The sequence below is a fragment of the Geotrypetes seraphini genome, chromosome 12 (assembly GCF_902459505.1).
Source record: "Geotrypetes seraphini chromosome 12, aGeoSer1.1, whole genome shotgun sequence".
Taxonomy (NCBI): Eukaryota; Metazoa; Chordata; class Amphibia; order Gymnophiona; family Dermophiidae; genus Geotrypetes; species Geotrypetes seraphini.
This window is the reverse complement of record NC_047095.1, coordinates 108900824-108914910: the sequence shown is the minus strand read 5'-3', so window position 1 is coordinate 108914910 and position 14087 is coordinate 108900824. Positions and strand designations below refer to the sequence as shown.

At 38.4% G+C, this 14087-nt stretch overlaps 1 protein-coding gene across 1 annotated transcript in view; it reads right to left on the bottom strand.

Moving 5' to 3' along the window:
• Window positions 1-1017: 1017 nt before the first annotated feature.
• LOC117346279 (vomeronasal type-2 receptor 26-like) overlaps window positions 1018-14087 on the bottom strand; it is a 36588-nt gene continuing 23518 nt past the window's right edge. Inside the window, exons 5-7 of the mRNA XM_033915679.1 lie at window positions 10715-10841; window positions 2428-3297; window positions 1018-1124 (exon numbers count right to left, since the gene is read on the bottom strand). Of these exons, the coding sequence (XP_033771570.1) occupies window positions 1018-1124; window positions 2428-3297; window positions 10715-10841 (1104 nt within the window). The remainder of the gene's footprint in view (window positions 1125-2427; window positions 3298-10714; window positions 10842-14087) is intronic.

The following is a 14087-nucleotide window of genomic DNA, read 5'->3' as shown; positions in this document are numbered from 1 at the left end:
TAACCACGCTGTATCGAAAACCAGTATCTAGGAACATGCTATTGAAATTCCATAGCCATCACCCATATAAATTGAAATACAACTTATCGGTGGGACAATTTTTGAAGAACAGGACTTTATATATCAATCAAAACAACTTGAATATAGAATCCGAGCAAGGGGTTACCCGAACAGAGCTACCCGAAAAGCTTTTTTGAGAGCAAAGTTTACCAACCTTGAGTTGTTGTTGAATTCTTCATCTACCACCCGAGAAGAAGGAGAAGAAAAAGATCTAGATGAGAAGAATTTTAGAATGGTATGTGTGCTGCCTTTTCACACGGGATCGAATTATCTGGTTAACAGTATGAGGAAATACTGGCACGTTCTACAAACAGTTTCGAACATCTTTGAAGATTTCCCTATAATAACATACCATCGAGGCAATAATATAGGCGAATGCCTGGCACGTCATCGATATTATACTGAGTTGAATGAAGTACAAGGCGCTCCGGGTCATCAGAAATGCCAAAAGTGCCAATGGTGCAGTAGCACAATAGAAGGAGCAGAATGGCAGCCTCCAAATAGGGAGACAAATATTATAGCTAGAATGGCCACTACTTGGAAGGCATATAATGTAGTATATGTTATTTTATGCCCGTCTGATTTAATATATGTAGGTAGAACAAGCCGTCAGATGAACATCAGACTTAATGAACATAAATCCAGAATAGTGAATAAAATAATGGAGGCCCCTTTAGTCCAACATTGGGAAACCCATGGACATGAGATCACTGATATAAGGTGGCGGATTATAGCACACGTAAGAGAAGGGTATGAGGGTGGTGACTATAAACAAAAGTTAAATTGGTTGGAACAAAAATGGATTTACAGGTTGGATACAGTGGAACCAGGGGGTTTAAAGCAAGAAGTTGAATGGGGCACTTTACTATAGTGTGTGATTCTGATTCGCTATACAAATGGTTGACGTCAGAATGAAGAGGAGGTACTTATAGGAGTAAAAAAGACGCCGTGGCCATCTTATCTGATTAGAAAACACATTGATCGGGATGGTTTGCTTAAATGGAGAAAGGGTAAGCGTATGATATTATATTTATTGTATGGTTCCCTGAAGTATTGTTGAAAAACTATGGGGTTAGGAGTAACATTGCCTTCTCTTATTTGTATAGGGGACTTATTCTTGAAACAGCCTCACGGCGAAACATGTCGATGTGACAGGTCCCTTACCCGATTTGATCAAGAGACAAATGAATGAAACAACATCTTTTAAGATAAGTTTATATTCTTAAGTTTAAAAGTATTTATGAAAGCACTAAGCACTTTATAACAGCTTACTAATAAGCAATAATATAAGAAAAGTAATACAAAGACGTTAAAAACATACATAGAGGGGGCAAATGAAGAAGCCATAGCCATCAAGATATTTGTGTCACCGAACAAAAACGGGAGACCAAATGGCATGTCTGAAGCCCTAAAAAAATATATATAAAAAAGTTTGCTGCATTGATCTTTGAAATAAGGTATAATAAGTATTGGTCAATGTTTCATGATTGACTGGGACATTTACTTATGCAGTCTCGTAAGGAGATGTGCATCTTGTTTGCTTTTGAATCCTAGAACGATGGATTCCGCAACAACCTCCTCTGGGAGAGCATTCCAGGCATCCATCACCCCCCTCAGCTTCAGTCCATGTCCTCTTGTCCAAGTCACATTGGACATTGTAAATAATTTTTTTCCTGCTCTATTTTGTCGATTCCTTTCAGTACTTTGAAAGTCTTGATCATATCCCCTCGCAGTCTCCTTTTATCATGGGAGAACAATCCCAGTCTCTTAAGTCGTTCCTCATATTTCAAGTTCTCTATACATGTTGTTAGTTTTGTTGCTCATCTCTGCACCCTCTCCAGCAGTTTTATATCCTTTTTTAAGTTGGGAGACCAATGTTGGACACAGTATTCCAAGTGTGGTCTGACCATTGCTCTGTAAAGCGGCATTATAACTTTCTCCAATCTACTCGTGATTCCTTACTTTATCATGCCTAACATTTTATTTGCTTTCTTTGCCACTGCTGTGCATTGTGTCAAAGGTTTCAGGGTCCTATCTATCAGTACACCCAGGTCCCTTTCTTGTTCGCTCTTACCCAGAGTTGCACCTGACATTCTATACTTGAGTTCCTTGTGAACCAATAGTAGTTTGAATATCAAAACCTCAGAATGATATAAAAAAGTGACAAGAGAAGAGAAGGTAGGACAAAAGTGGTAACAAAATATCCAAGGTAGTCAAATAAATTTTTCCCATGTTTTATTTTCTTTTACTTATCTTTTTGATCTTTGCTGCCAAAATATACAATACAATCTTAAGCTTATCACAATATTAAATTAACAATAACATACAAATATTAATCATTATAGTTCTTTGTTAGGTACATCTTACTGTTCCTTTCAGGTCTAATCAGAATAATATAGCACTTAGGGAAAAAAATACAGCCCAACAGTCCAGCACTGGAGGCCAAAATGGCAAATATCTCTACTGCCACCATGTACTTGCCTTTGGTGCTCAGGTATGTTGGGATGAAAGACACCCAGACACTGCAGAACAACAGCATGCTGAAGGTGATGTGCTTGGCCTCGTTGAAACTATCAGGTAAATTTCTTGCTAGAAAAGCTACGATGAAACTAGTACCAGACAAAATTCCCAAATAACCCAGAACACAGTAAAAGGCAATTACTGACCCTTCCTTACATTCAATAAGAATTGTTCCAATTTCTGATTGCATGTTAAGGTATGCAGATGGAGGAGAAGTGAGCAACCAGAGAAGACAAAAAACAGCTTGAAAAAGGGAACAAGAAAGGACTATAGAGCTAGATAATCTAGAACCCATCCATTTTCGGAGTTTGCTTCCTGGTTTGGTGGCTTTGAAGGCCATTACCACAGTGACTGTTTTAGCCAGTATAGAAGACAGAGAAATAGAGAAAGTGATCCCAAAGGCAGTCTGTCTGAGAACACAAGTCATCTCATTAGGATGGCCAATAAATATAAAAGAACAGAGGCAGCAGAGCATGAGGGAGACAAGGATGATATAGCTGAGGTCTCTGTTGTTGGCTTTCACTATAGGAGTATCTCGGTGATAAATAAAGATTCCAAGAATGACAGCAATGATTATGAAGATAATAACGATGATAAGACTCAAAGCTATCCCCAAAGGTTCTTCATAGGACAAATAATTTCTAACTTTTGGGATACAGGAATTTCTTTCCTTATTAGGCCATTGATCCTCTGGGCACCTTGTACAGCTGTCCATATCTGTAAAAGAATGATATGTCTTTAGTGTGTTACCAAGATTATTTTAGAAAATTTGATACATTTCTGGAAGATTTTCTTAAGGCTAGAGAAGATGCTAATGTAACTGTGTAGGACTAAATCAAAACTGTATGGGATGGCTCTGGAGGTTTAGATTTGAGATATCTTATGCTGATTTTTTTTATTATCTTTTGATTATTGTGTATATCTTGGATATTATTTGATTTGTGATGATTTAACAAAATTTATTTAACTTTATTGAATATGCCCATTATCTGAAACATTACCTTCTTTCTGTAATATCCAAAATTTTTAGTGATACTTATGTTTGGAAAAAGTTAAAGAAAAGAAAACCTGGCACATTTATTCAGTATCTAAGGATATTATGTTTTAAGGATTAACCTAATGAATTAAATTATAGGCTACTTAAAAAAAATAATCAGCCACTTAATTATGACATTAGGTAATTAGATCCTTGGGGAGTGACAGCATTTCCTGCAGAGTTAATAAGCTTAGCAAAGTTTTACTGGGTAACTCTATTATCAACTCAAAAGTGGACAATTTGGGGCTGATATTGCAAATGGGGCTTGATTCACTAATGCCCTCTTACCTGTCCTATCCAGTTCCGATCCGTTTCCGAGTCTTGCTGGGCGATCCATTCACTAAAGGCTCCCCATGCAAATGACCTAATCGGAAACACGCCCACAAGTGATCCCATGGATTGCTGAAGAGCAGCAGAGTCGGGTTGTCACTTTTCCCCACAGACACAAAGGTTTAGTGGATGGAGAGGCAGGCTTGCTGCTTGAACACATCAGGCAGGGCAGCAGAGAGTAGGATTTTTTTCTGGGCTCCAGGTTGATATTTCAAGGTGGGAGAGAGCAGGAAAGGAGTGAGTGCCTGGTCCTCATCAATCGCTTGGTTTTGGATCGGCCAGACCAGTCGGTGTGCCTGAAAAATGTTAGAGAATCGCTACCTTGCTAGATTTGCATGCCATTTCCCTCATTTGCATGTGTGGATCGGATCGGGTGTGGACAGGATCAGCCAGAAGTTTAGTGAATCGGGTCGGGGTAGCAAAGGGGTCGCAAACCGATTGGTACACGATCGGTTTGCTTAGTGAATCAAGCCCATGGTATTGTAAGTTAGGCAGTGGTAGGTCCCTACCACCACCTCACTTAATTACTTTAATTGGCTCTAATTGTCATGGCTATTGACTGTTGACAACTAACAATTAAACATTTGTTAAAAAAGTAGACACTGGAATTGCATGTACAGCATGGAGTCTAGCGATGCCTATGGTCAAAGTAGGTTTGGTTATGGTGCTGTTAGATGGGACTCTCTGTAAAACGTAGGCACCTGAACTGTAAGTCTCTAAATACCTGGCCTACATTAATGGTGCCTATACTTTTTTCTTAAGCGCTAGTAGCCACTATTATGTTAAAAGTACCCAAGTGTGATTAACATGCAGCTAGCACCATTTTTGTAGACACCAACTGATTTAGACACCCTTTACAGAATTCAGTCCTTTGTGTACAAAATTTTGCAGATTGGGGAAAATTCAGTTATCAGCAACATAGAAACATGAAGACAGAAAAAGGCCAAATGGCCCATCCAGTCTGTCAATCCGCAGCATCTACTGTCTCCTCTCCCTAAGAGATCCCACATGCCTGTTCCATGCTTTCTTGAATTCAGACACAGCCTTTGTCTCCACCAGCCTACCAAGATACTTTGACGCTCATATACCACCCTTTCTATAAAAAAGTATTTCCTTTGATTACTTCTGAGACTATCACCTCTTAACTTCATCCCTTGCCTCCTCTCTCTCTCTGGAGTTTCCTTTCAATTTATAGGAAACTATAAATATACCTCATGTGTATTTATGCCATAGTAAGTATTTAAACATTTCTATCATATCTCCCCTCTCCGGCCTTTCCTCCAAAGTGGAGGATGAAGGACAATGCTGAAACTGTTTTTTAAAACAAGCTACGGTATCAAGAGAGACAAAATGGCTGGTGATGGTGAATTTGTAGGAGTGATAAAAATAGCTTAGAATCGAACAGGAGATGGCATGCAAATATTATTGACTATCTAAGGTGCTAACATTTCTTATTATCAAAATTAATAGCATATAACACTTCAGGTGGCTATTTCTTAAATATCAGTTCAATAGAAATAGGAACTTCTTCCTTATTTCAGCTAGCAACCTGTTCAGTCAATTATTAGGCCCTCAGCGTCACCACTCAGAACTCAAACATATCACCGTTCTGAGCTTTACGTGACAAATCGTCACTGGGTCTAGTTTTTCTAATTTTTCACTTTTACAAGAGCTTTATATGTTTAAATACTTATGACTTTCTTATAATTTTCAATGTAATTCAACTTCATTTTACTTAGCTTTAATGTAGTTGTCTCTAGTAGAGATGTTTTTTAATCAAGCAGGGTGACATAGCCGACATGTTTCGCGGGAAACCGCTTTATCAAGGCACCACCCCTAGAAGAGATTAAAAGAAGTATATAGTAACTCCTGCAGAAAAGACTGGAATATCTATCAATCAGAATATATACCAGATTTGCTTAGAATAACCTTCTCTCTCACCTTTAACACTATCGACCTCCTCGACTGTTTTACAGAGGAGCCGACAGCGTTCTCCCTTTTTAATACAGCGTACCGGCTCTGGAGCCACGCCCCCTAGATGACGTGAGTGCCTGACGACAGAAACCGGCTGTTTACAGTACAAACAAACTATTCAAAACCCTTTTTGGATCCCTCTCACTGGGAGAAGAACTAGATCAAGGAAGTCCACTCCAGCTCGAGATTTAACCCGTGTGGGATAACAGTATTTAACGCATAAATCCAGCGTTGTTCCTTATAGTCAAGCATTCATCTATGTTTAACCTTCCCTCCCTCCCAGCATTTAACTGATCTATAACTCTCCATTTAAGTTGACTCACTTCATGACCCAAGGTAACACAATGTTCCACCATAGGAGCTTGCATGGTTTTTGTTTTTATCCATGATTTATGTTCATTAAGACGAATATGAACAGGTCTTGAGGTACGACCCACATAGACTAAATTACATGGGCATATCACTATGTATATAACCCCTGCCGTCTGGCAATTAGTATTCGCTAAAGCTGTTATAGTGTGCTGCGTTTGGGGGTCTATCCAACTCTCTCCCTCAATGGTGTTAACACACCATTGGCAATGGCCACATTTTTCATGTTTGCCCTTGTTTCTAGGTTTCTTTAAGCCTGTCTTTTGGGCTATTAAAACCCGACTTATAGTTTTTGCTTTTTTAAAAGAGAACATCGGAACCTCTGTAAAAACCTCATGAAGTTGGAGAATATGCCAGAATTTTTTAATTTGAATAATCAGTTCCTTAGCTGCTTCAGAATATGGCAACACACATATTAATTTCTCCATTTTCTCCCTGTCTGTTTTTTCTTGCAATAAAAGATCTCTATTTGCATATTTTGCCCTTAAAAAGGCTCTATGGATTGACTTCTCTGGATAGCCTCTTGTCCTAAACCTATTTTTTAACTCATCAGCAGCTTCTTTAAATGTTTTCATTTCTGATGACACCCTTCTCACTCTCAGAAACTGACTCACTGGGAGATTAAACTTTAAATGGTAAGGATGATAACTTAAAAAGTGTAAAAAAGTATTCCTTGCCACAGGTTTCCTATATAATCTAGTATCAATTTTTAAATCTTTTTTGCTAATTATCATGTCCAAGAATTCAATCGTGGTTCTATTGTAAGTAAGAGTAAATTGAAGATGGGAATCCCTGGTGTTGATCCATCTAGTGAAATCTATAAGCTGTTGTTCTGTCCCCGACCACAAAAAGAAAACATCATCTAGAAACCTTTTCCACAAGATGATATATTGAAAGGAACTTGAAGGATAAATTTCTATTTCTTCAAAAGAGGCTGCATAGAGGGTAGCTACTGAAGGGGCCATAGTGGCTCCCATCGCCACCCCCTGAATCTGTTGATAATATACCCCCTCAAACTCAAAATAATTATTTTCAATGACCCACTTTGTTAACTGTAGTAAAAAGTCATTGCTAATCCTCAGATTTCCCGTTCTCTGTGCTAAAATGTTTTTTACTACTATTTGTGCTTTATCTTGAGGTATCTTCAATTTACTCTTACTTACATTAGAAGCACGATTGAATTCTTGGACATGATAATTAGCAAAAAAGATTTAAAAATTGATACTAGATTATATAGGAAACCTGTGGCAAGGAATACTTTTTTACACTTTTTAAGTTATCATCCTTACCATTTAAAGTTTAATCTCCCAGTGAGTCAGTTTCTGAGAGAGAGAAGGGTGTCATCAGAAATGAAAACATTTAAAGAAGCTGCTGATGAGTTAAAAAATAGGTTTAGGACAAGAGGCTATCCAGAGAAGTCAATCCATAGAGCCTTTTTAAGGGCAAAATATGCAAATAGAGATTTTTTATTGCAAGAAAAAACAGACAGGGAGAAAATGGAGAAATTAATATGTGTGTTGCCATATTCTGAAGCAGCTAAGGAACTGATTATCCAAATTAAAAAATTCTGGCATATTCTCCAACTTCATGAGGTTTTTACAGAGGTTCCGATGTTCTCTTTTAAAAAAGCAAAAACTATAAGTCAGGTTTTAATAGCCCAAAAGACAGGCTTAAGAAACCTAGAAACAAGGGCAAACATGAAAAATGTGGCCATTGCCAATGGTGTGTTAACACCATTGAGGGAGAGAGTTGGATAGACCCCCAAACGCAGCAAACTATAACAGCTTTAGCGAATACTAATTGCCAGACGGCAGGGGTTATATACATAGTGATATGCCCATGTAATTTAGTCTATGTGGGTCGTACCTCAAGACCTGTTCATATTCGTCTTAATGAACATAAATCATGGATAAAAACAAAAACCATGCAAGCTCTTATGGTGGAACATTGTGTTACCTTGGGTCATGAAGTGAGTCAACTTAAATGGAGAGTTATAGATCAGTTAAATGCTGGGAGGGAGGGAAGGTTAAACATAGATGAATGCTTGAACTATAAGGAACAACCCTGGATTTATACGTTAAATACTGTTATCCCACACGGGTTAAATCTCGAGCTGGAGTGGACTTCCTTGATCTAGTTCTTCTCCCAGTGAGAGGGATCCAAAAAGGGTTTTGAATAGTTTGTTTGTACTGTAAACAGCCGGTTTCTGTCGTCAGGCTCTCATGTCATCTAGTGGGCGTGGCTCCAGAGCCGGTATGCTGTATTAAAAAGGGAGAACGCTGTCGGCTCCTCTGTAAAACAGTCGAGGAGGTCGATAGTGTTAAAGGTGAGAGAGAAGGTTATTCTAAGCAAATCTGGTATATATTCTGATTGATAGATATTCCAGTCTTTTCTGCAGGAGTTACTATATACTTCTTTTAATCTCTTCTAGGGGTGGTGCCTTGATAAAGCGGTTTCCCGCGAAACATGTCGGCTATGTCACCCTGCTTGATTAAAAAACATCTCTACTAGAGACAACTACATTAAAGCTAAGTAAAATGAAGTTGAATTACATTGAAAATTATAAGAAAGTCATAAGTATTTAAACATATAAAGCTCTTGTAAAAGTGAAAAATTAGAAAAACTAGACCCAGTGACGATTTGTCACGTAAAGCTCAGAACGGTGATATGTTTGAGTTCTGAGTGGTGACGCTGAGGGCCTAATAATTGACTGAACAGGTTGCTAGCTGAAATAAGGAAGAAGTTCCTATTTCTATTGAACTAACATTTCTTATTATAGCACTCCTGAAAATTGTTTGATGCTTTCTACATTATCCCTGGATTGTGCGTGCAAATTAGGGCAAAAAACAATGTGTGCACACAATTTAATTGAGTAATGAAACAATTAGCACCTATACTTGGATGCTAACCATCAAGTATTGGTGCTAATTGGCCACAATTTCAATTGCTGGGTGCCATTCCCTTTATACTAACTGAGTTTGAGCGCAACCTATGCTATGTATTAGCCAGGGCTGCCGAGAGAAAATCTGGGCCCCAGTACAAAGATTTTTGAGATGACATGTTTAAGGCTGGTACCTTAAATGAAATATAGAACATAGAAATTTGCCGTATTGCTATCGAGAATTTTGTTAGTGGTTCTAAAGTTAGGACAATATTTCTATTGTCTTTCCGCTAACCGTCAAGCCGTTTATAGTCTTGAATCTCTCGATAACGTAGACAAAAAGGCACACGATGTCAGTGAGTCTTTTATGCTACAATGACAGCATTTACAGGGAACTATACCTGTGGAATTATTTCTTCCTTTGCTGTCCTGTAGTCTTCTTTGCAGTCCATGATGAATCAGCATGGCTCGTGAACCATTTTCTTCTTCCTCCCAGGATTCAATGGGAAAGCAAGGAGGAGTAATCTGAGCAATAAGTTTGAAACTAGCAATGAACATGTGAGAACACTCATTGATAGTCAATTTCATAGTTTTTGTTTGTTGAATCTTGAATGCACCATATTATTATGTCACTGAAAAGTATTTTATCATTGCTTCACACTCACTCAACGTATTGTGATCTTGTACATGAAAGCTCCCGTACCATTCTTTGTCTTAGTTTGTAAGGACATCTCTTTCTCGAGACAATGACACATTTTGGTTTTTGTGATGTTTCTTAGGCTTCATTGGCCCCCCTTGAGTTTCATAGGCCCAGGGGCGATATACTGACTGTACTCCTTTTCAGGCGTGGTATTAGCTGATGGTTCTTTAATCATTTTTTCAGTTGTCCAAGTTTCAGTGTCCCCTGAAGAAGGCATACTATATGCCAAAACTAGGATCCTTGTTGGGATATGATTTTACTTATATAATAAAAGTGATAAAGTGATATTATTTGATACCACACTTGTCTTTTTTTATTTTTGCTTTCGGTCCCTTTATTAAAGCAAGTTATCTCTCTTCTTTCTTCTTGGTTCTTAGTAATTGGAATATAATATATCTTGTGCAATGGAGGGAGACTCTATGATATTAAAACATCTTGTAGATGTTTATGAAACGCTTCTATAGGAGATATCATCATGAAGTGCAAATTTAATTATTTAGTATTATTTTCAAAGTTTTTTGCTCTTTCTGGTTTTACTGATATTTGGTGAGGAGAGTTTTTCTCTTTTTCCCTTCCATAGCTATGTCATCTTTCAGATATGAGCTAAAAGATTTATCCACATTTCTTTATTGACCAGTGCTTAGCAAGATACACCTATAAATACTAATTGGAACCAAAACATACGATATAAGTAGTGATGGTCAAAAGGAAGTTAACTGCAAATTGAGTCCTCAAATTTTACAGAACCCACAGTCAATCAAACATATTATAGCTCTAATTTCAAAAAGTCACAGTGAATAATTTGGAGCAACAGACAGTCTGCAACTTCTATGATATCACCTACCAGTTTGGTTGGAAAACTCTCCCTCTGGACAGAGGATACAGTCATAGCAGCAGACAGGTTTTCCTTCCCTGGTTAATTTCCTGAAGCCTGGAAGACAGCTCTTACTGCATTTAGATTGTGGAGGTGTCTAAATATTGTTAGAAAAAAGAACAAAACCTTTACTAATTAGTTACAGGTACACAAGATCTTTTATCCAAAATACTTGAGATCAGGCATATTTTGTTTTCTGGAATTTTTCAGATTTTGGAATAGTAATGTTAAATCAGAAAAAAATACAAACCACAAGACCATAAATTTGCCACGAAACATTTTTATTTCAAAATTAGACAATCATTTCTGCAGCCAGACTTCTGAATATTCACATTCACCATCAATGTTCATTTCTTTTGGTATTTTTGGGTTTGCTTCATTACCATTAAACCAGTCAATGGCATGCGTTCACACCTTCTTTCCCAAACCCACTCAATCAGTACATTATTTAAATTTTTATATTTTTTGCCCTCTAGAATGTTTTTCTGTTTTTCATTAATTTCTGGTCATTGTTCTTGATGTAAAACTTCAACAACTTTTTGTTTAATTAATTTATATATGATTGTTGTTCCCAAGCCATATTTTCCAGTCAGCCATTGTGCAGATACACCATGATCAATGCCTCAACTTTCCCTATCTATCCCAGGGGGGCTCAAAAATCTATCTAATGTACCTGGGGCAGTGGAGGATTATGGGATTTGCCCAGGGTCACAAGGAGCAGTTTGACCCCAGAACCTCAGGGTGCTGAGGCTTTAGCTCTTACAACTACACCACATTCTCCTCACCTGAAATCTAGACATGCAACAGCAATTACAGAAGAGGAATAAATTCCCATGTGTGAAAAGAAGGAGGTCCTTATGTAGACCTGTTTCAGGAATGTCCAGGTTCTGATTGATCAACTGTTCGCTGAGAAGATTAAAGGCAGAAGCCTCCTTAATTCTCCAATATTTGCTGTCCACCTCCATCTCCTCAAAAGCATAACTGGAGGGGGACACCAGGGTCCGTGACAGCTTCTAGTATTATGTGTTATGATGCTTGATTTTGTTGCAATGTATGTGATTTTAATTATGTTTGTATTTTATTGTGACCTGCTTTGGAAAAGGCTTGATATAAATCAATAAACTAGAAAAAAAAGAGAGAAGCTAAACCTAAAGTTGAAAGCAGGATTGAGAAATCACTTAGGGCTCCTTTTACTAAGGTGCACTTGCATTTTTAGCGCGCGCAAAGCAAGCGCTAAATGAAAAATTCTAATGCAAGCTCTATGTAGGCATTAGCGTTTAGCATGTGCGGCATTGTAGCACGTGCTAAGTAAGCGTTAAAATGACTAGTGCGCTTTAGTAAAAGGAGCCCTAAGTGATTTCTCAATCCTGCTTTCAACTTTAGGTTTAGCTTCTTTCTTTTTTTTTTTTAGTTTATTTATTTATTTATATCCCGCCTTTTCCAAAGCAATGGGGCAGCCTAGTGGTTCAAATCCCATTTCAACATTTGTTTTAAAAATTGTGAGCTATCCAGGAAACAGAAAATTCTTCCTGTACCTAAATATATGAGACACCTACAAGACGGAAAGCGTTTGACATGGTGTGCATTCAGGTACAGTGGGGATTTTCTGTTACTGGAGGGCACAATTACAAAAAAAAGGTTGAACTAGGATTTGAACTTGTCTTCCTTAGGGCTCCTTTTACTAAGGTGCGTTGGGGCTTTGACGTGCGGAATACCACGTGCTACATTGCTAGACCTTAACGACAGCATTGAGCTGGTTTTAGTTTTAGAAGCATAGCACACGGTAATTTCCTGCTGTAAAAGGAGCCCCTAGTTTACATTAACCTTGTTCTAATAATGTTGTTCTATAGATTTCCATATTCATCGTCTCTTCCGGTCAAAATTTGGATATTTTGGCCTGTAAAATGGATGTTCATGCTGCATGTTTCCAGCAAATGAACATCCATGTCCATGTCCTGGAGAAACATTAGCCACAACCTCAGCAGAACGAGATTTGGGAGTAATCATCAGTGCAGACATGAAGGCTGCCAAGCAGGTAGAGAAGGCCACATCCAAGGCAAGGCAAATGATGGGATGTATCAAAAGAAGTTTCGTCAGTCGGAAACCAGAAGTCATAATGCCGCTGTACAGGACCATGGTGAGACCTCATCTGGAGTACTGTGTGCAGTTCTGGAGGCCACATTACCGTAAAGACGTGATTAGAATCGAGTCGGTTCAGCGGATGGCCACTAGGATGATCTTGGGGTTCAAGGGTCTCTCGTACAAAGAGAGACTGAGCAGACTGCGGCTCTACACTCTAGAGGAACGCAGGGAGAGAGGGGACATGATTGAGACATTTAAATACATCACAGGACGGGTCGAGGTGGAAGATGTCATCCTCTTGCCCAGGGGACCCTCGACCACAAGAGGGCATCCGCTTAAACTCAGAGGAGTGAAGTTTAGTAGTGACACCAGGAAGTATTTTTTCATGGAAAGGGTGGTAGATCACTGGAATAAGCTTCCGGTGCAGGTGGTCGAGGCCACCGGCGTGCTTGACTTTAAAAGTAAATGGGACATGTACGTGGGATCCCTACATAGCACGAATCACTAGCATCTAGACTTATCGGGGTGGGTTAGTGGAGTGGGCAGACTTGATGGGCTATGGCCCTTTTCTGCCGTCATCTTTCTATGTTTCTTTCTATGTTTCTATGTCCAAAAATACATATGAGATAGATGTCCATATGGAACATTCTGACTTAGACAACATTTTGAAAATGCCCCTCCTCATATATTAGTCTCCTGGATTCAATTCCATTGGTGCACAGAAGCCAATGCACAAACTTCTGCCTGCGAAGGTAAAGGCATATATTTGTGCATGTATTCTCTTAATATACATGCTTATTTTTATAAACTATGTAAGTATATCACAACTCTGCATCTGTTCCACCCAAACTATGGCCCAACTATGGCGCTAGGCATTTTTGCGCGGATTTAATGTGCGCAAAATCAACGCATGCACCAACCGCTAACGCGTCTATAGGATAACATGCACGATTTAGCATTTAGCCCGCGTTTAGCGCATGTTAATATTTAGCATGTGCTAAAAAGCATAGCGCACCTCAGTAAAAGAGGGGGTATGTCTCCAGAAGTAATATAATGCAGATTAAGTGAATATTGCATATTTTTTCTCATATACAGCTTCATCGTTTTTTAGAATGATCCCTTAATTTTTTAATCCTTTGCTAAGCCACTTAGGAGCATTATTGAGCTTGAACCTAGTTGATCTAACATCTAGGACTCTCCTCTACTCCTTTATAAAAATACATTATCCTCTTTTGAATCCATTTTAGAAAACAAGTCCTTT